At 45.0% G+C, this 23,523-nt stretch overlaps 1 protein-coding gene across 1 annotated transcript in view; it reads left to right on the forward strand.

The window, feature by feature from the left end:
- CCDC134 (coiled-coil domain containing 134) overlaps positions 1–23,523 on the forward strand; it is a 126,356-nt gene that overhangs the window by 65,507 nt on the left and 37,326 nt on the right. Inside the window, exon 2 of the mRNA XM_073586640.1 lies at positions 22,868–22,978. Within this exon, the coding sequence (XP_073442741.1) occupies positions 22,868–22,978 (111 nt within the window). The remainder of the gene's footprint in view (positions 1–22,867; positions 22,979–23,523) is intronic.

The raw sequence follows: 23,523 nt of genomic DNA on the forward strand, positions 1-23,523 counted from the left end.
TCTGTGTACTGAGTCATCCTCGCGCTATGCACATCTGTGTACTGAGTGATGCCGGCGCTGTAAACATCTGTGTACTGAGTGATCCCGGCGCTGTACACATCTGTGTACTGAGTGATCCCGGCGCTGTACACATCTGTGTACTGAGTGATCCCGGCGCTGTACACATCTGTGTACTGAGTGATCCCGGCGCTGTACACATCTGTGTACTGAGTGATCCCGGCGCTGTACACATCTGTGTACTGAGTGATCCCGGCTCTGTACACATCTGTGTACTGAGTGATCCCGGCGCTGTACACATCTGTGTACTGAGTGATCCCGGCGCTGTACACATCTGTGTACTGAGTGATCCCGGCGCTGTACACATCTGTGTACTGAGTGATCCCGGCGCTGTACACATCTGTGTACTGAGTGATCCCGGCGCTGTACACATCTGTGTACTGAGTGATCCCGGCGCTGTACACATCTGTGTACTGAGTGATCCCGGCGCTGTACACATCTGTGTACTGAGTGATCCCGGCGCTGTACACATCTGTGTACCGAGTGATCCCGGCGCTATACATGACACATCTGTGTACTGAGTGATACCGGCGCTGTGCACATCTGTGTACTGAGTCATCCCGGCGCTGTGCACATCTGTGTGCTGAGTGATCCTGGCACTGTACACATCTGTGTACTGAGTTATCCCGTCGCTGTACACATCTGTGTACTGAGTGATACCGGCGCTGTGCACATCTGTGTACTGAGTGATACCGGCGCTGTACACATCTGTGTACTGAGTGATACCGGCGCTGTGCCCATCTGTGTACTGAGTCATCTCGGCGCTGTGCACATCTGTGTACTGTCATCCAGGCGCTGTGCACATCTGTGTACTGAGTGATCCCGGCGCTATGCACATCTGTGTACTGAGTGATGCTGGCGCTGTACACATCTGTGTACTGAGTGATGCCGGCGCTGTACTCATCTGTGTACTGAGTGATGCCGGCGCTGTACACATCTGTGTACTGAGTGATGCCGGCGCTGTACACATCTGTGTACTGAGTGATGCCGGCGCTGTACACATGTGTCCTGAGTGATACCGGTGCTGTGCACATCTGTGTACTTAGTGATACCGGCGCTGTACATGATGCATCTGTGTACTGAGTGATACCGGCGCTGTGCACATCTGTGTACTGAGTGATACCGGCGCTGTACACATCTGTGTACTGAATGATACCGGCACTATACATGACACATCTGTGTACTGAGTGATCATGGCACTGTGCACATCTGTGTTCTGAGTCATCCCGGCGCTGTGCACATCTGTGTACTGAGTCATCCTGGCGCTGTGCACATCTGTGTACTGAGTCATCCTCGCGCTATGCACATCTGTGTACTGAGTGATCCCGGCGCTGTACACATCTGTGTACTGAGTGATCCCGGCGCTGTACACATCTGTGTACTGAGTGATCCCGGCGCTGTACACATCTGTGTACTGAGTGATCCCGGCGCTGTACACATCTGTGTACTGAGTGATCCCGGCGCTGTACACATCTGTGTACTGAGTGATCCCGGCGCTGTACACATCTGTGTACTGAGTGATCCCGGCGTTGTACACATCTGTGTACTGAGTGATCCCGGCGCTGTACACATCTGTGTACTGAGTGATCCCGGCGCTGTACACATCTGTATACTGAGTGATCCCGGCGCTGTACACATCTGTGTACTGAGTGATCCCGGCGCTGTACACATCTGTGTACTGAGTGATCCCGGCGCTGTACACATCTGTGTACTGAGTGATCCCGGCGCTGTACACATCTGTGTACTGAGTGATCCCGGCGCTGTACACATCTGTGTACTGAGTGATCCCGGCGCTGTACACATCTGTGTACTGAGTGATCCCGGCGCTGTACACATCTGTGTACTGAGTGATCCCGGCGCTGTACACATCTGTGTACTGAGTGATCCCGGCGCTGTACACATCTGTGTACTGAGTGATCCCGGCGTTGTACACATCTGTGTACTGAGTGATCCCGGCGCTGTACACATCTGTGTACTGAGTGATCCCGGCGCTGTACACATCTGTATACTGAGTGATCCCGGCGCTGTACACATCTGTGTACTGAGTGATCCCGGCGCTGTACACATCTGTGTACTGAGTGATCCCGGCGCTGTACACATCTGTGTACTGAGTGATCCCGGCGCTGTACACATCTGTGTACTGAGTGATCCCGGCGCTGTACACATCTGTGTACTGAGTGATCCCGGCGCTGTACACATCTGTGTACTGAGTGATCCCGGCGCTGTACACATCTGTGTACTGAGTGATCCCGGCGCTGTACACATCTGTGTACTGAGTGATCCCGGCGCTGTACACATCTGTGTACTGAGTGATCCCGGCGCTGTGCACATTTGTGTACTGAGTGATCCCGGCTCTGGACACATCTGTGTACTGAGTGATCCCGGCGCTGGACACATCTGTGTACTGAGTGATCCCGGCGCTGGACACATCTTTGTACTGAGTGATCCCGACGCTGGACACATCTTTGTACTGAGTGATCCCGGCGCTGGACACATCTGTGTACTGAGTTATCCCGGCGCTGTACATGACACATCTGTGTATGTCGATAATACCCCGTGCTTTACGTTATACAGGTGTGCCTTCCGATAATATACGTGCTGTACGTTACCGAGAAGTAGGTAGAAGGAATAACTGCTAAGTGCAGCAGTATGAAAACCGTGCCATGGGGGCTCATCACCATTATTGTCACATGGATCTAAGGTGTAACATTTCTCCCTGTGGGAAGTGACATGTCTATCATGGCATTTCAGAGGGAGGAGACTAATAAGCCTTGCAGTGCTCCTCTTGGAAATTAATTATGAATATTGCATCTTCCAAGAGGAAATGGACTTGAAATCTAGCGCCATCTATTGGAAGGAAATAGGTAAAATTCCTAAAGGTCCATTTCGACCTTTTAAAGGGAATCTGTCACCCTTTTTTTGGACTATGATCTGCCGGCATGGACCTCAGGGGCTTATCTACAGCATTCTGTAATGCTTTAGATAAGCCTCCAATGTAACCTGAAAGATAAGAAAAAGGAGTTAAGCCCCTGTTACACACTGCGATATCGCAAGCAATATCGCTGTAAAGTCACCGATTTTGTGACGTAGCAGCGATATTGCTAGCAATATCGCTACATGTGATACTTTCCTCCGTCCGGCTCCCCCGCTCGTCGCGCGAGAATGTCCTGGACCATTTCTCGTCGTCTGCTTCCTGCTGTGACGACGAGCGACGCGTGGACGCGGGCGGGAGCACGTCAGGATCGCCACGTCTGACAGGTAAGTAGCGACCCCCGACCCCTGCGATGTCGCTGGTGAGATCTGCCTGTGTGGCAGCTCACTAGCGACCACTTAGCGATGCACCAGCGATCCATATCGTTGTCGGGATCGCTGGTGCATCGCTATGTGTAACGGTACCCTTAGATTATACTCACCCAGGGGTGGTCCTGGTTCGGTTTTGGTCTAATGGTTGTTGCAGTCTGGCTCCTCCCATCTTCATACGATGTCGTCCTCTTCTTCCCTTCCTGTCGTGGCTCCGGCGCAGGTGCATTGCTCTGCCCTGTTGAGGCCAGAGCAGAATACTGCAGTGCGCAGGAAGGGAAGAAGAGGACGACATCGTATGAAGATGGGAGGCGCCGGACCGGACCGCGACACCCATCAGACCAAAACCCGACCAGGACCACCCCTGGGTGAGTATCAGGGCTGTGGAGTCGGTAAGCCAAACCTGCGACTCCGACTCCTCAATTTCCCTTACACCGACTCCGACTCCACGACTCCGACTCCCACACATATTGCTTGAAAAATTTATTGTAGTACAATGTGAACCTCAGACATTTAATCATTTTTATGATCCAATAATCAAGATATTTAGATAGAACAGAATATATATTGGTGTACTACCCGGTTTTCATTCTTTTTGGTACAGATACGATATGGATAGAAAGATATGGATAAATGGATAGAGCAGATTTCTAATCTGCTTTTGCTATTGAAAACATTATCTATGAGCTCAAAAACCTTTCAGGTGATGCAGTTTTTTAAAAAGATGATCAGCTTTTGCAGCTGAAAAACGTATCCTCAAAAAACACAGGAAAAACGCTGTGTGTGAATGTAGCCTTAGATCAGGAATAGAACAGTCATTTATAGGACATTTCATAACTTTCCCAAACTCCTATGAAAAAATATTCAGCACATCCTGCATTGAATTACTGTACCCAATTTATTATATATTTTAGGAGTCGGTCCATTTTATACCGACTCCAACTCCGACTCCACCAAAATGAGCACCGACTCCGACTCCACGACTCCGACTCCGACTCCACAGCCCTGGTGAGTATAGTCTAACTCTTTTTTCTTATCTTTCAGGTTACATCGGGGGGTTATCTACAGCATTACAGAATGCTGTAGCTAAGCCCCTGATGTTGGTGCTGGCAGCTCATAGTCCAAAAAAAAGGGTGACAGATTCCCTTTAAGGAGCCTTGACATTTGATGTGTCTCTGAGGAGGCAATATGAATACAATATTATCACAATAATTAATAGTTAATTGAAATATTCTAGTAGCCATTTAAATTGTGTCCGAAGGGTCGAACCCAACTGAGATAGTTTGGGATGAGTTGGACGCAGAGTGAACACAAAGCAGCTACAAGTGCTCAGCTTCTCTGGGAACTTCTTCACATTGTTGGAAGCCATTCCCGGTGATGACCTGATGAAGCTTCTAAGAGAATGCGAAAGGGGGTAAAGCTGCCATCACAGTAAGGCCGGGATCACACACAGCGAGATACGGCCGAGTCTCGCAGGTTAAAACCAAGCTCTGGCGCCGGCACTCCGGAGCGGAGCGTGCAGCCGCACAGCAATACATGGAGCTGCACGCTCCAGAGTGCCGGTGCCAGAGCTTGGTTTTAACCTGCGAGACTCGGCCGTATCTCGCTGTAGTGTGATTCCGGCCTAAGGGCTCGCTCCCAGTTGCGATTTAATCGTACAAATGCAAACTGATTAAAAATCTTATTGCATTCCTACCAATTTAATCCTATGGTTCTGGTCAACTTCTCAATTGCATTTTTTTTACTGCTCCAGTCGGATAGGAAAAAAATTGCAGCATGGTGAATTCGGATCACATGCACCCAAATACGTTTATAGTTGCCTGTGAAACATTGCACTGCACTCGGATATCACCTGAGTGCAGTGCGATTCCCACTGACATCAGCAGCAAAGGAGATGGAGAAATTAATTTCTCCGTCTCCTCCGCACCTGTGCTCTGATGCTCTCATGCGAGGTAACGGAGCACAGAGTACTGACACTCAGATCACTCGAAGCAGTGTCACATCAGATGTGATTCGCTAGTCAGGCCCCAGCCTAAATGGGGGCGTACTATCTGGAATCTGAGTTTTAGCACATCCAGGTTTGTTTCACACGTGTATCTTTACTCTTTGTTTCCATATGTGCTACTTTGTGGTTTTGCTGACTTCATTCTGAATCTACAATGTACAAGTTTTTAAAAGAAGAATTTAACCAACTGGTGTCCAAACTTTTGAGGGGTAATGTACATATATATTTGGACAGAGACAACATTTTTCTAATTTTGGTTCTAGACATTACCACAATGAATTTTAAACAAAACAATTCAGATGCAGTTGAAGTTCAGACTTTCAGCTTTCATTTGAGGGTATCCACATTACAATTGGATGAAGGGTTTAGGAGTTTCAGCTCCTTAACATGTGCCACCCTGTTTTTAAAGGGACCAAAAGTAATTGGACAGATTAGATAATTGTAAATACAATGTTCATTTCTAGTACTTGGTTGAAAACCCTTTGTTGGCAATGACTGCCTGAAGTCTTGAACTGATGGACATCACCAGACGCTGTGTTTCCTCCTTTTTGATGCTCTGCCAGGCCTTCACTGCGGTGGTTTTCAGTTGCTGTTTGTTTGTGGGCCTTTCTGTCTGAAGTTTAGTCTTTAACAAGTGAAATGCATGCTCAGTTGGGTTGAGATCAGGTGACTGACTTGGCCATTCAAGAATATTCCACTTCTTTGCTTTAATAAACTCCTGGGTTGCTTTGGCTTTATGCTTTGGGTTAATTGTCCATCTGTAGTATGAAACAACGACCAATCAGTTTGGCTGCATTTGGCTGGATCTGAGCACACAGTATGGCTCTGAATACCTAAGAATTCATTTGGCTGCTTCTGTCCTGTGTCACATCATCAATAAACACTAGTGACCCAGTGCCACTGGCAGCCATGCATGCCCAAGCCATCACACTGCCTCCGCTGTGTTTTACAGATGATGTGATATGCTTTGGATCATGAGCTGTACCACACCTTCGCCATACTTTTCTCTTTCCATCATTCTGGTAGAGGTTGATCTTGGTTTCATCTGTCCAAAGAATCTTCTTCCAGAACTGTGCTGGCTTTTTTAGATGTTTTTTAGCAAAGTCCAGTCTAGCCTTTTTATACCTGATGCTTATGAGTGGCTTGCACCGTGCAGTGAACCCTCTGTATTTACTTTCATGCAGTCTTCTCTTTATGGTAGATTTGGATATTGATACGCCTACCTCCTGGAGAGTGTTGTTCACTTGGTTGGCTGTTGTGAAGGGGTTTCTCTTCGCTATGGAGACTATTCTGCGATCATCCACCACTGTTGTCTTCCGTGGGCGCCCAGGTCTTTTTGCATTGATGAGTTCACCAATGTTTGCTTTCTTTCTTTCTTTCTTTCTTTCTTTCTTTCTTTCTTTCTTTCTTTCTCAGGATGTACCAAACTGTAGATTTTGCCACTCTTAATGTTGTAGCAATTTCACGGATGGTTTTTTTCTGTTTTTGCAGCTTAAGGATGGCTTGTTTCACCTGCATGGAGAGCACCTTTGACCGCATGTTTCCTTCACAGCAAAACCTTCCAAATGCAAGCACCACACCTCAGATCAACTCCAGGCCTTTTATCTGCTTAATTGAGAATGACATAACGAAGGGATTGCCCACACCTGTCCATGAAATAGCCTTGGAGTCAATTGTCCAATTACTTTTTGGTCCCTTTAAAAACAGGGTGGCACATGTTAAGGAGCTGAAGCTCCCAAACCCTTCATCCAATTTTAGGCTATGGGCCCACGTAGCGTTTTAAAACGCACAATGAAAACCGGACTCCTTCCCAGAAATCGCGCGTTTTTTCCCCCGCTCGATTTCACCGCGATTTTCTCAAGCACTTTGCAAGCGATTTGAAGCATCTCTTGGAAAGTGATTGACAGGTTGGTCACACTCGTCAAACATAGTGTTTGACAAGTGTAACCAGCTTTTTACTATTGAGGCCGCCTATGCGGTCTTGCGTTACTATAGCGATCTCGCGAGACCACATCATCACAGGACCTTGCCGCAAGGCATTTCTGGGAACGCTGAGGCCCGGGAATGCAGCGCGGGACGTCGGAAGGTAAATATACCCCGATTTTTTATTCTTTTTTTACAGGGGTATGGTACCCAGGGCCTGGAGGACAGTCTCCTCGCCTCCACACCGTGGGTACCAACCGCACATGAGACGCTTAACTTCCCGCATGGCGGGCATAGCCACATGCGGGAAGTAAGCGATTCTCATGCATTCCTATGGGTGCGGAATCGCGGCAATTCTTTGCGATTCCGCACAAAAGAATGATCATGCTGCCATTTTTTCCGCGATGCGATTCCGCAGCGGAAAAAAGCGCAGCATTAGCACAGCATGTGCGGAATGCCATAGGAATGCATGGGGTGCGTCATGTACAAGATTTTTAAATGTTTTCACAGCGTTTTCGCACCGAAAATCTCGGCAAAAAACGCTTAAAAATCGCATCGTGGGCACACAGCCTAAATGTGGATACCCATGCAGAGAGAAGAGGTCGCACTCATCGAGATGAAAGTTTCACTGATTTATTGACATATCATGAACATGTCAAGTCGGGGGAGTGACATAAGGAGTGCAAGAAAGGCTGACAACGGCCGTTTCGCGCTACTCGAGCGCTTCAACGGGTCCTGGACCCTTTATTTTCTCAAATGGTAAAGCTGCCCACTCTTCTTGCCAAAAAGCCTCCAGTTCCTGTAAATTCCTGGGCTGTTTAGCATGAACAGCGCACTTGAGATCTCTCCAGAGTGGCTCAATGACATTGAGGTCAGGAGACTGAGATAGCCACTCCAGAACCTTCACTTTGTTCTACTGTAGCCAATGACAGGTCGACTTGGCTTTGTGTTTTGGATCGTTGTCATGTTGGAACGTCCAAGTATGTCCCATGTGCAGCTTCCGGGCTGATGATTGCAAATTTGCCTCCAGTATTTGCGGATAACGCGCTGCATTCATCTTTCTTTCATCTTTGACCAAGTTTTTTGTGCCTTTGTAGCTCACACATCCCCAAAACATCAGCTATCCAACTCTGTGCTTTTCATTAAGAATGGTGTTCCTTTCATCATAGGCCTTGTTGAACTCTCTCCAAATGTAACTTTTATGGTTGTGGCGAAAAAGTTCAATTTTGGTCTCCTCACTACAAATTACCTTGTTCTAGGAGTTTTGAGGCTTGTCTCTGTGCTGTTTTGCATATTGTAGTCAAAATACTCTGTGGCATTTGCGGAGTAATGGCTTTCTTCTGGCGACTCGACCATACAGCCCATTTTTCTTCAAGAGCCTCCTTGTCATGCATCTTTTCAGAGAGTTCACTATTTCAGCTGATGTTATTTGTGGGTTTTTCTTTGTATCCTGAACAATTTTCCTGTTAGTTGTGGGCAAAATTTTTGCTGGTCTACCTGATCGTGGTTTTGTTTTTACAGAGCCCCTGATTTTCCATTTGTTAATCACAGTTTGAACTCTGCTGACTGGCATTATCATTTCCTTGGATATCTTTTTGTATCCCTTTCCTGTTTTATACAGTTCAGCTACCTTTTCCTGTAGATCCGTTGACAATTCTTTTGCTTTCTCTATGACTCACAATCCAGAAACGTCAGTGGCTGGATGAAAGATGCAAGAGTCTGTCTGGATCCCAGAAACTCACTCAGCTTTTATGCACCCACGCTGATTACAAGCAAACAAGTCACAGGCGAGGATGTTACCTTTTAATAGCCATTCAGACCCATTTGTGTCAACTTCTGTATATGTTATCAGGCCAAAATCATCAGGGTATGTAAACTATTGATCAGTATCATTTGGATGTTTTGGGTTGTCATTATGATTTAAAAAGAGAAAACACAGTAGTTTGACAATAAATGGATTCACCCAACCACTAACCATGAGTGGAGAAAAAGTTTTGGTGTTATCATTCATATTCTCTGAAAAAAGGCCAAGAAAGCAAAAATTCTGCCATGGTATGTAAACTTTTGAGCACAACTGTATATACAGAGTAATAAAACAGTGCTGTATATTACACACCTTTCTACCCATCTATATACTAGTAGTAATACACAGTACTCTGTGCTCCAGGCTCAGATTTTTCTGTTGTGCTATGTACTTTGGGGAAAATAAATATTTGATAAACTGCCGATTTTGCAAACTTTCCCACCTACCAAGAATGGAGAGGTCTGTAATTTTTATTGTAATTATAGAAGGATAGGGAAAATGAAGGGAGGTCAGCTCACCAGTCTCGGTTGCGATCCATAATCCTCCTGCGCACGGAGTCACCTTGATCAGGGGTGTTGACTGAAGCAAAATGAAGAATGGAATCTCCAGCGCTGGACTTCAGTTAAAAATACATCATTTATTGTAAATTCTTAAAATAGAACAGAAAAAAGTATGGATAAGGACATACAGGCAGATGGGGTCTCTGGTGGTCTTCTGTTCTATTTTAAGAATTTACAATAAATGATGTATTTTTAACTGAAGTCCAGCGCTGGAGATTCCATTCTTAATTTTTATTGTAGGTACAATTCTCCTGTGAGAGACAGAATCTATAAATAAAAATCCAGAAAATCACATTGTATGATTTTTACATAATTCATTTGCTTTTTATTGCATGAAATAAGTATTTGATACTATAGAAAAACAGAAACCTTTGTTTGCAATTACAGAGGTCAGACGCTTCCTGTAGTTCTTGACCAAGTTTGCACACACTGCAGCAGGGATTTTGTCCCACTCCTCCATACAGATCTTCTCCAGATCTTTCAGGTTTCAGGGCCGTTCCTGGGCAACATTGATTTTTAGCTCCCTCCAAAAATTTTCTATTGGGTTCAGGTCTGGAGACTGGCTAGGCCACTTACGGACCTTGATATGCTTCTTACAAAGCCACTCCTTAGTTTCCCTGACTGTGTGTTTGTCATGCTGGAAGACCCAGCCACAACCCATCCTCAATGCTGTTACTAAGAGAAGGAGGTAGTTGGTCAAAATATCACAACACATGACCCCATCTATCCTCCCTTCAATGTGGTGCAGTCATCCTGTCCCCTTTGCAGAAAAGCACCCCCAAAGTATGACGTTTCCCCCACCATGCTTCATGGTGGTCACAGTGTTTTTGGGGTTCTACTCATCCTTCTTCCTCCGAATATGACAAGTGAAGTTGATACCAAAAAAGTTATATTTTGTTGTCTTCTGACCACATAACCTTCTTCCATGCCTCCTCTGGATCATCTAGATTGTTACTGGTGAACTTCAAATGGGCCTGGACATGTGCTGGCGTAAGCAGGGGGACTTTACCTGCAGGATTTTAATCCATTTCAGCATAGAGTGTTATTAAAAGTGATATTTGAGACTGTGGTCCCAGCTTTCTTCAGGTTATTGACCAGGTCCTTCCGTGTAGTTCTGGTCTGATTCCTGACCTTCCTCAGAATTATCTTTCCCCCACAAGGTGAGATCTTACATTGAGCCCCAGACCAAGGAAGATTGACAATATTAATGCAAAGAAACACGGCACTCGTATGATGATTAGTTGTAGGTGCTCAAGTAGGGTGTCCAGCCCGTCATACAATTATTAACAATAAACTTGGCACTCAAATTGTGAAAAAGGAAAGTTCCATTTATTTTGCATCCAGGCACAATGTTGTCATTAAATGTTTTCGGTCCACCACTGGACCTTCATCAGAATAGTCTTTTAACTGGTACTGGAACATACATAAAATGAAAGAGACATAAGATAAAATAAATTCTAATGTGTATATAATCTTCATTTTTCAGGCGCCTATTTCATAACCACTCTAGAAGCATCTCTAGTATACCTCCATTATTTGAACCAGGTGCCCAAGGACCTCCTTTTCTAAACAACACCACTTTGGAAGCACATACTGTATATCCTTTATTATAGTTATGGAGATTTATAATTTTTTTTCCATGCCTTTTAGCACTACTCCATTTTTCCTTAACGCTTTAATATACGGCTCGCTGGGATATGGTTTCCGTGGCCGTTGTCACATTCTAGTTGCCTATTTTTCTTGACACAAAATAATTATGTATGATTTAAACCTTTATACTTCAGCATTATTTGACATGTAATTTTATGTCTCTTTCATTTTATGTATGTTCTAGTACCAGCTAAAAGACTATTCTGATGAAGGTCCAGTGGCAGAACGAAAACGTTTAATGACAACATTGTGTCTGGATGCAAAATAAATGGAACTTACTTTTTTCACAATTTGAGTGCCAAGTTTATTGCTAACAAGGAATATTGATAGTCATCTTGTGTTTCTTCCATTTTTTTAATACTTTTGTGCCAACAGTTGTTGCCTATTGTCCTGTAGCCCATCCCAGAAGTGTGCATGTCTATAATTTTGTCCCTGGTGTCCTTAGACAGGTCTTTTGTCTTGACCATAGTGGAGAAGTTGGAGTGTGATTGATTGCACAATCGTCAGTGTATCACATACTTATTTTCCCCATTGTATATACTGTACATGTCAGAAAATAGAGATCAGATCTGGTGGATGAGGCCTCGTTGAGGTTCTTGATAGGAGTCTTGATCTTTTTCAGTGCTACAAGATAAAAACCTGCGAACAGAACAGAGCTCATGCGTCACTGAAATCAGCGAGTTATCATCTGAGCGTAAGGAGTGTGAGTAAGGGTCTCGCATCCTGGACCCCACCCAATGTAACAGGTTTAGTAGGAGTCTCACGCTATGGATCTCTTCAAATATAATCATCCAACATGGCTACACAGTTGTGATGCTGGAGTTTCCGGTATTTCCTGCTAGTTGGAATGCTGACTTTCGCTATGGAACTTGTAACAGACGTCATTGCATGTAAAGATTTTCTTTTCTATTTTCATTCTATTCAACATGTATATCCTGGGGCAGGGGCGGACACAGACTGAAGAGGGCCCCTGTGCAGAACCAATATATGGACCCTTTGCAGTTCAGTAGCTCGTCATAATTTACCAATTTATGTGCTTCTTTGGAGGTGCTAGTAGCCACCTTACCACTTGGTCTCCTGTGTGTTTGCACAGGTTGCACCATTGGTATAGCCTCACCGCTTATGGGGCACATGATAAAATAGTCTGTAGACCCCTAAAGAGCTGACAGATGGCATGTGAGAGCGGGCCCATCAAAAGCGATGCCGTAGCATTATAGCAAAAGAGGACAGAATTATTATATGAGGGAATCCTTCAGTATATGTCCCTGAGGGTTGAATTTCTGCAGTTGAAATCTGAACTGACTCTTGGATTAGTGACACTGACTTGCCCAATTGTCATTCTCTGCTTTCACATGTGAATCTGCTTCTAGAAGTATGGTATATATTTTTTTAATTAAATGTGTGTATATGTGTCTATAATAGTGTGAGTGTATTAATATACTCTCCTACCGTTGCTTTCTCCAGGATCAGGATCCAACACCATTCTGCTCCTGTTCTCAGTGACGTCACTGCAATTCCAACCAGATGGCTCACTCTGTACCTCTATTCGTGAGCCGACAGTCTCTGACAGTGTACCGTATATACTCGTGTGTAAGTCCTGAGTATAAGGGTGTGTGCACACGCTGCGGATTTTGCTGCGGTGTACAGTACCATGATTCCCTATGGGAATCAAAAACCGCAATGCAGACGGTGCGGAATTTTCCGCGCGGATTATCTGCGGTTTTCAATCCGCAGAAAGAATTGACATGTCAATTCTTTCTGAGGATTCTGCTGCGGTTTGCCATCTCCTCCATTGAGGAGATGAAAAACCGCAGGGCAAAACCGCAGAGCAATCCGCAGATAAAACCGCAGGTATTTTGACCTGCGGTTTCACCTGCGGATTTTACAAAATCCGCGCGGATGAATCCGCACCTAATCCGCAGCGTGTGCACACAGCCTAAGAGGAGGCTCCTAATTTTGCCACGAAAAACTGGGAAAACGTATTGATTAGAGAATAAGCCGGATATGCGTTGTCAACTCATCCCTGTCCTTGTATGCATGTTTCCTCATTCCTATCCTTGTATGCATGGCTCCTCATCCCTGTCCTGGTATGCATGGCTCCTTATACCCATCCTTGTATGTATGGCTCCTTATACCCATCCTTGTATGTATGGCTCCTTATACCCATCCTTGTATGTATGGCTCCTTATACCCATCCTTGTCTGCATGGCTCCTCATCCCCATCCTTGTCTGCATGGCTCCTTATCCCCGTCCTTGTGTGCATGGCTCCTTATCCCCGTCCTTGTGTGCATGGCTCCTCATCCCTGTCCTGGTATGCATGGCTCCTTATCCCTGTCCTTGTCTGCATGGCTTCTTATCCCCGTCCTGGTCTGCATGGCTTCTTATCCCCGTCCTGGTCTGCATGGCTTCTTATCCCCGTCCTGGTCTGCATGGCTTCTTATCCCCGTCCTGGTCTGCATGGCTTCTTATCCCCGTCCTGGTCTGCATGGCTTCTTATCCCCGTCCTGGTCTGCATGGCTTCTTATCCCCGTCCTTGTCTGCATGGCTCCTTATCCCCTTCCTTGTCTGCATGGCTCCTCATCCCTATTGTATGCATGGCTCCTCATCCATTTCCTTGTCTGCATGGTTCCTCATCCATATCCTTGTCTGCATGGCTCCTCATCCCTATCCTTGTATGCATGGCCTCCTCATCCCTATCCTGGTATATATTGTTCCCTCATCCCTATTCTGATATGCATGGCTTCCTCATCCCTATCCTGGTATGCATGGCCTCCTCATCGCTATCCTGGTATGCATGGCTCCTCATCCCTATCCTTGTCTGCATGGCTCCTTATCCCCGTCCTTGTCTGCATGGCTCCTCATCCATATCCTGGTATGCCTGGGTTCTTTATCCCTATCTTTGTGTGCATGGCCCACCACGAGAAAAGCATAAAAAAACACCTCCCACTTACCTTCCCTGCGCGCCCTCGCAGCATTTTGTTCCAGCTTCCAGCAGCTCCTGCAGCCAAGCGATCATGTGCTGCGATGGCACAGTTACAGCTGCAGCCGCTGGCTCCTGCCTCCTGTGACTCACTGCTCCACAGTGTAACCCAGAGAGCCTGTAGAGGACTAGAATGGCGATGGATCCCGGAGAGAGCTGCGGTTGGTACTTGCCACATATTACCACACTGGCACTACAATACATGCCTATACATACATTTAATAAAAAAATATAGATGGCAATGCTTCTTTAGGCAGAAAAAAAAGTAGAAAATCTAGTGAGCGGGTCCTTTTATAATATCCAAATTTATTGTATGTCCTGTAAAATAGCCACCGGACATGTTGTCAAGAGGAAATATGTATCTCTGAGGTTAGTAGCCTTGGTGATGTTAGCCCAGAAAAGCAGGCTCTAGCACGTATAATGCCGAGAGAGTTAATAGTTGTCTCATTCAGTGTCTGCAAGTGGAAGTGTTCAGGCCTCCAGTGTTTGTCTTTGCTAAGGACTAAAGAGCTTGACACTAAAGGTACTGTCACACTAAGCGATATCGCTAGCAATATCGCTATAACTTGTGACGTTATAGCGATATTGCTAGCGATATCGCTATGTCTGATACTTACCTACGACCCGCTCCCCCGCTGATTATCGCTGATCGCGCGAGAACGTCCTGGACCGCTTCTCGTCGTCAGCTTCCTGCGGCGCTTCCTGTGGAGAGACGAGCGATGCGTGGAGCCGGGCAGGAGGACGCAGGATCGCCTAGTGTGACAGGTAAGTAGCGACCCCCGTCCCCAGCGATGTTGCTGGTGAGATCTGCCTGTGTGGCAGCTCACTAGCGACCACTTAGCGATGTACCAGCGATCCTGACCGCGTCATATGGCTGGTCGGGATCACTGGTACATCGCTAAGTGTGACAGTACCTTAACCCGCACTACAGTATGGACTATTTACTTTATGTTTTCACTTTGTGCTGGAAAAGGCTGTTTTTATTTTGTTATCTTGAGCAGTTTATGGAGTCTTAGTAAACCAGCCCAGACATTTTACTGAAAAAGCTTCACGTAGCTTTCCTCAAAACGCAGCCTACTAAGTAGGAAGCCTACAATTGGTGCTAGAAATGCGGGTAAGATTCCCAAGGAGCACTAGTGACTGCTGCGGGGAAACCGCATGTCCTGTGTGAAGGCGACTGTATTAGTGAAAGCGCGGTCAGACGAAATGGAGGAGGTGATCTAGAGTTCCTTGGAGAAGCAAGGGGTCTTAACAACTCCATACTGATGCCCAAAAGAAGGGAAATAGAGCCACATCTGGGGGCATCCAAGGGCACAGGAAGTATCTGAGTTGTTGCCAAAGGCCCCATCTAATGTTATTTGTTGGAATTGTCACACACATAGCCACCCGTTGCCACATGACCACCGAGCCAATGGACATCAGCATAGATCGTCTCTGCTCATATTATTTATACCCTGCCTGCAGTGCTGACCCTCAACCTGGTGAAGGGCCGCAGGCATGTCCAGTGTCGGCGAACGGGGTGTCATTTACTGGTCTATTGGACTCAGGGAGTTTGGTAACCGTGGTATGGGCCACATTTCTTCACCGTCTGGTTCCTGGGAAGGTGGTGGGTGTATAGTGTATCCATGGGGATGCTAAAAATTATCCTATGACCTGTGTGGTCATAAACACAATCTCTGGCACCCAAACTCCTAACATTGTAGTTGTCAGGGACCTATTAACCGTAAAATAATAGTGTGGGACTTTGTTTTATTCTGGGAGTTGTGGGGGAAAGCGAGGTTGCCTGGTTGCTCGGGAGAGTCAGGTTGCCCTTAAAGAAATCTTATTGAAGGCCGCAGCTGGTCTTACACAATGAGATATAGTAAAGGGTGATAAGGATGGCTAACTATAGAAAACCCTTTTTAAAAATATTTTAAGTTCCAAATATAAAAGACAAAAAATCTTAATACCCACTAACAAGTGAAGGTGCAAGTGTGCATACTAATAATACTATCTACTTCCCCCTCTGCCTACCTTAGCCCTATTTCATTTCATTTGTATTATTAGTATGCACACTTCCACCTTCACTTATTAGTGGGTATTAAGATTTTTTGTCTTTTATATTTGGAACGTAATAACAGTTATTTTTTTAAAAGGGTTTTCTATAGTTTGAAGGCCGCAGCTGATTGTTTTCCCTTTTGTGTGCTTATCGACAATGAAGATGATGAAAATGAAGCATCATCCCTTGAAGCCAACATCCCTGAGCTGAAGGTGTCAGAGGAAACTTTGGACCCGCCCAACTCAGTGACTTAACACTTAAAGGAATTTGATAATGTGACTGTACTTAATGGTGTTGTCCAAGAGCCAGAGTCCAACACCAGATACCCATATTTTGACGTCTGCTGCCAATCAGAGAGGTGAGCTGATCGAGCAATTACTGGTACCAGGGCCCTACAGATGCAAGGTGTTAGACTTGGACCATACTCCTGTGCTAGGTGTTCATCTGCGATTAGACAAACCCCAGGAATAGATTCTCCAGAAGTTCTACTGCCCTAGTTTTCACAGAGAAATCATGAACTATTGTAGGTCCTGTCCCATTTGCCAACTGACCTCCCCGGTGTCTTACATGCGTAGTCCTTTGGTGCCATTGCCTGTCATTGAGTTCCCCTTTGATCGCATAGTTCTGGATTTAGTAGGACCTCTGATCAAGTCCGCCAGATGGTATCAGTATATCCTGGTGGGCTTGGACTATGCTACACTGTACCGTAAGGGAGTACCATAAGCGCCTCCACCAAATGCATAGCTCGGTAGTTGGCCCATATTCCAGAGTGGGGCTGCCTTAGGAAATTCTAACGGATCAAGGGACTCCGTTAATGTCAAAGATGATGACAGAGTTATGCAAAATACACAACTCCGGACCCCAATCTACCATCGACAGATGGATTTTCTATTGGAAAGGTTTAATAAAACCTTGAAGACCATATTAAAGAAGGTCGTAAAAAAGGACGGCTGACACATGGACTGTCTACTGCTGTACCTGTTTTTCTCCATCAGAGTAGTCCCACAAGTCTCTACTGGTTTCTCTCTATTTGATCTGTTGTATGGCTGACACCCCCGTAGACTTCTGGATGTAGCAACTGAGACCTGGGAACTAGAATCCACACCCTACAGGAGTTTAATCAAACGTGGACCAGATGCAAGAAAGGATTGCTGAGGTGCTGCCCATTGTGAAAGAGCACCTTGTCCGAGCCCAAGAGGGTGTACAGTAGGTTTGCAAGGGTGAGACATTTCAACCCTGGGGATCGGGTACTAGAGCTGGTACCTAGAATGGAGAGAAAATTTCTGACCAAGTAGCAGGGCCCCTATGAAGTGACGAAAAGGTAGACTAGGACAACTATGAAATCCACCACCCAGGGAGAAGAAAGCTGTACCACGTCTACCACATCAACTTTACCAGGCGTGTCAAGATGGAGAACCCATGAAAGACCTTTGTTTGCTTGCGAAATTGAAGACAATGTGAAAGATGTCCATGTAACCAGAGACTTTGTCACATGCCCAAAAGCAGCAGTGCCGAGAGTTGCAACATCAGGACAGAGACGTGTTCTCAGAATTGCCAGGTTGTACCCAGGTCATAGAGCATGAGGTTCTCAAAGAACCTCACGTTTGGGTAAATTTGAAGCTGTATTGGATCCCTGAAGTCCACCGAGAGGTAGTCTCAAGGAGGTGAAGCGGATGCTGAACCTGGGAGTCATTGAAGAGAATATGAGTGGTTGGTCTAGTCCCATAATCTTAATGCCGAAACCAGAAGGAGAGTGACTGTTTTACAATGACTACAGGAAGCTGAATGAACTCTCTAAGTTCAATACGTATTCAAAGCTTCGTGTTGATGAACTGATTGAAAGATTAGGGCCGGCCCGATACATTATCACCCTTGACTTCATGAAAGGGTATTAGAAAATTCCCTTATAAAAAGATGACAAGGAGAAGATGCACGTTTCCAGTACACAATAATGCCATTTAGGTTGCAAGAAGCTTCGGGAACCTTACAGAGAATGCAAGGACCAGATCCTAGCTTCCTATAAGAAGTACGCAGCGGCCTACCTGGATGACCTCGTCATTTTCAGCCAGAATTGGGGAATCCATCTGAGCAAATTCCAGGCGATACTTAATGCTCTAAAGAAGCCGAGGTTTTCCGTAAACCTAAAAGAAATGTGCCATGGGGATGGAAGAGGCCAAATACTTTGGCTATGTTGAGGACAGGAGCGAAATCAAGCCCCAAATAAAGTTGACACTATCTAGAGTTGGCCACTACCTCTCTCAAAGAAGCAAGTCGAAGCATTCCTTGGCATTGTGGCTACTGCCGCCATTTTATCCCTAACTTCGCCATGCTATCCGCCCCTCTGACGAACCTCCTAAAAAGGGACAAAGTGAGCTGTGGCTAGGTGGTCTCCAGAAGCTTTGTCAGCTTTTCAGGAACTGAAGCTAGCCCTGTGTAAACAGCCAGTGTTGGTGCCACCAGACTTCTCCAAGGAGTTTGTGATCCAGAACCTGCACTACTGTATGGACTACTTACTTTGTTTTCACTTTGTGCCTGAAAAGGCTGTTTTTATTTTGTCTTCCTGAGCGGTTTATGCAGTCTTAATAAACCAGCCTGGACGTTTTACATAAACCCGTTTCCCGTGTCTACCTCAAAATGCAACCAAGTTCGTAGAAACCCTACAGTCCATTACCAATCCATTACCACTAGAAAACCACAGATACTTTTCAATGCAATGCTGCTTTCAAGGAGTAAATGCAATTTCTGAAACACATCTGCCTTTTTCTAGTAGTGATGGATTAGATATTAATGCACATACAATAAATTTTGATTTTTTTTTTAAGGACTGTCTAGATGGATTTTTCTACTTTTTTTATGAGAAGACTTGTCTTACTAAAAGTTTTTTTCTGTGCATTTGGGACTTCCTTTCCTCGGGTGAGCTGTTTCCTTCCCTCTTGTTTGAGTAGTATAATCTGGGTAGAATATTTTCAATGCTTGTGAACAGGATTTCTGCGTAGAAACTATGCTGGAAATTCATGTGAAAAATGTAGTGCCTTATGAGTTAACCAGAAAAACTATTCCAACTGGTAAGAACAGTCCAGTCCCTTACAGACTCCACCTAACAACTGACTATAATGACTTTGTCCATGGACACAGACTGTCAGATCTGTGAAGTTTACACAGCCCCTCCATGTGTAATGCAAACATCAGTTTATTGGCAATGTTTTATCTTAAAGGGGTTGTCCAGGTTGACATAGTGTAAGTCATCAATATCAGATCTGGTAGACACAGCCCCTCCCCCACTGATCAGCTGAAAACAGCTCCAGCGGTATGTGCGCGCTCTAGTGGCCATTCCTGGGTACTGCAGCTCATCTTCTTGGAAGCCGTTTTGAACTCACTGCTGACTGTGGTGTGAACAGCTGTACACACCATACAGTGGAATAGGTTGTGAATTTATGTTTGGCGCACAAGTTGGAACTTTTGCAGAGCACCATATTTTCAGGACAGCACAACGCACCCTCTTCTAATTCTTTGGTGGAACTACAAGAGACATTGTGGAGTCCATGGTCTGTCACTCTATCTGCTTTCCATGTTAACTGCAGGGTCTCTTATATGCCAAGCATAGCCTTAAAGAGTCTTACAAGTTCTCAAAAGACCATCAATAAAGGAGTGCAATTTACAAAAAGCAGGTAATATGCTAAAGTAATAAAAGTAGGCACAAGCTCTAACCTCAAGGCTCTAGAGTCTAGTTTTCCCAATTTTTTGGACTGACTGACCTTCATTTCTTAAAGTAATGATGGCCACTCGTTTTTCTTAGCTGCTTTTTTCTTGCCATAATACAAATTATAACAGTCTATTCAGTAGGACTATCACCTGTGTATCCACCAGACTTCTGCACAACACAACTGATGGTCCCAACCTCATTTATAAGGCAAGAAATCCCACTTATTAAACATGACAGGGAACACCTGTGAAGTGAAAACCATTTCCGGTGACTACCTCTTGAAGGTCATCAAGAGAATGCCAAGAGTGTGCAAAGCAGTAATCAAAGCAAAAGGTGGCTACTTTGAAGAACCTAGAATATAAGACATATTTTCAGTTGTTTCACACTTTTTTGTTAATTGTATAATTCCACATGTGTTAATTCATAGTTTTCATGCCTTCAGAGTGAATCTACAATTTTCATAGTCATGAAAATAAAGAAAACGCTTTGAATGAGGAGGTGTGTCCAAACTTTTGGTCTGTACTGTATATGTGATGTTTATTTAAAATTTTTTTAAATAAGTTCTAATAAAATTCATGATACTTTGTGTCACTCTTGATCTGTATGTTACATAATTGTGACATGATTCATATGATAGATTAAGTATATGGAGTGTTGCACGCTCCTTGTTTGAAGGAAATGGGCTTAGGTATTGTACTTACTCATGTGAAGACTAGTACTAAGGATAATTTCACATTAGCGTTTTTTTGCGCAGAGCATCGTGCGCAATAGAACCGCATGCAAAAAAAGCATCACTTGTTTTTGCATGCGTTTGCGTTTTAGTGCGCATTCGTTCTCTAGGGGTTAAAACCAGTGTCTGCACATTTTTATGCCAAAAACACATGCGCACGAAAACGCAGGCAAACGCATGTCCATGCGCACGCCTGTGTTCCCATAGACTGTAATGCGGTATTTTGTCGAATTCCATGCGCAAGCGTTTTTTTGACTCCTTTCGGCAGACCCAAAAATGCAACAGGTTGTATCTGGCGCGCCTAGGCGCACACCTTGAAAAAACACATGCACATGAAAACGCATACGAACGCGTGCAAACGCAAGACCATGCACGCGCCATGTTAAACATAGGTACGCATGACGCATGCGCATGGACGCGCACGATGCGCTGCGCAAAAAAAAAACGCTAATGTGAATCCAGCCTAAGACCTGCAGTAGTTGGGGGTCCTGTTGGAGATTTTTTCATCGAGGCCCACAAGTTACACCACTGCTTGAGTAACTACCATATGCATGTTGTGCGGTACGTGTGGTGGTGGAATAGGCAGATGACACCTACAGACAAATATAGACTTCAAGTGAAATCAGAACCACCCGTTTGTGAAGACTCGCATAATGACTAATTACACTAGTTTGCCTGGAATGTTTTAAGATAATCTTAGTACTTAGGGTAGGGATGCAACAGAATTGCAAATAAGCACAGCTTTCCAAAGTCTGGTAACTCTTAACCCTTTCACGTAACCTAGAAGTCCAGCAATATTATATAGGCATCCATACCTACAGTTAATGTGGGTGCAGAGAATGGGGGGTAAGAAAGTACAAGAAAAAGAGGAAAATTACAGGGAGAATAAAGATGTAAAGGCAGGCACAGTGGAGTGGTCAACCCTGCTTCTAAAATGCCAAGACAAGCTGAAGGAGCTATCCTGACAGCCTGTGGATTGCTAGTGTGCTGTTGGGAAATGCCGATCTCTCCACATGGAGATGTATGGGTTGTTCCCACGTTCAGGAATTGCTGCGGTTTTGACGCTGCATATTTATGCATAGTGGATGGAATTTCTAAGTGTGTATGTGTGCCTGTGGATCACCCGCGGAGAATGACATGCGACATATTCAGATCCGAAGCATGTCGGTTTCTCTTTGCTCGAACCATGGGCAGCATGAATCAGAACTTGGGCGGCACGACTGCAGTTAGGTATGTTTTATGCTGCTGCAGTGTTTGAGTACGTACAATTTGAAAATCCAGGCGGAGACTGTGTGTCCTGACTGACTAGTCCAAAGAAGTTCTCCAGTAGCTTCTTCCCTGCACCAGTTTAACAAAGGGAGAAGTCTATCAGTCAACAGAATTGGGGTGGGGAGAAGTAGCTTGGGTCAGGCCTCAGACTAGTCATCGGAGACACAAAGACCTGATTCATAAAAGCTTTCACACTACTGTGAAAATTCAACTCAGAGTTGCGCCTAAGTTTTGCAACTTTTGAAATTTTTATGAACGTTTCCAGGTGTGCAGGAGTCAGACATATGCCTCTTCATAATTTGGGAGCATCGGATCAGTGGCATACATATCTGTGTGTCTTGCCGCAATTGCTACTCTAGTCCCTACTGAAGTAAGATTTGTGGATCAATGAACGCCGCTGCTCATCACCACGACCCAGTCCTGCCCCAGCGACCCCCTTCTTTGTCAGAACTGAATGGAGAATGCCAAAAGTTGCAACATTTTAGCGCAGCCTCGTGTTGCACAAAAAAATTGCAACTTTTCAATCCTTTTAATGCCAGAGTACTGGTGCAAAAGCTTTAATGGATTGGGCCCATATTGTTGCTTCTTTCTATTGACTTACGAGTCACTGTAGTCTGTGTGTGCTGTGTAGGGGAGACACCATAGCTGGTGGTCTCCACCCAACAGCTCAGTCAGAGAACGAGACTGCAAAGGGGGTAAAATACAGACTACAATTCACATAATCGCCAGATATTGTTACTCCTCATGTACACACAAAGACTTCTGACGTGGCGGAATGACTGGAGTGCGTTGCGTGCTTGTCATCCTTTTCTGTGATCACTCAGTCTCTGTTCTCCCCTGTCTTGCAGGGCCTATGATGGATCCGTGCCAAGTATTGAGTTTTTTGCTGCTGGCGGTGCTGTCCTTGGGGAACAGCTCGGAGACAAACAAACAGAAGAAAGACACGGCGTTTGAAATCTGTATCCCTTTACTCTTTACCAATCACAGTTCCCTCCAGGGCGTAAGATCAGTATGTCGTCTTCCCAACACAAGAACGTTGTTTCATGGTCCCGAATATTTTGGCACATGTGTTAATTCTTAGATCTGACACAATATTACAGTAATAAGACTCCCTGTATATATTAGGGATTCACACTTATATCACAAGAATAACATATTTTTGGCAGTCAACATCCTAAATATCTTCTTGGTACTAAGATTATTAGCAATTAAGTGGCAGCATTACAGAACCGGATAATTAGACGGCGCCCATCTGAGCTATAATAACCCAAAGACTGTCACAAAGTGTATCCGGATTCTAAAATGCACGCATATGTCTTTTAATTTGAGAAGGAGTACATCTTTCACTTTTTCCTTGAGCGGAGCGCAGTTGGAAAGCAGATACAACACGATATTAATTAGCTCGTTTAGGGAACTGTTATTGCACCATGCGCTAAATGCTTTAAGAAGAATTTGTCTTTTTTATTTTTCCTTTTTGAACCATCACCTGTACATAGATGCACAA

This window comes from Dendrobates tinctorius, unplaced genomic scaffold (genome assembly GCF_039654945.1).
Source record: "Dendrobates tinctorius isolate UK_male_01 unplaced genomic scaffold, ASM3965494v1 ptg000094l, whole genome shotgun sequence".
Lineage (NCBI taxonomy): Eukaryota > Metazoa > Chordata > Amphibia > Anura > Dendrobatidae > Dendrobates > Dendrobates tinctorius.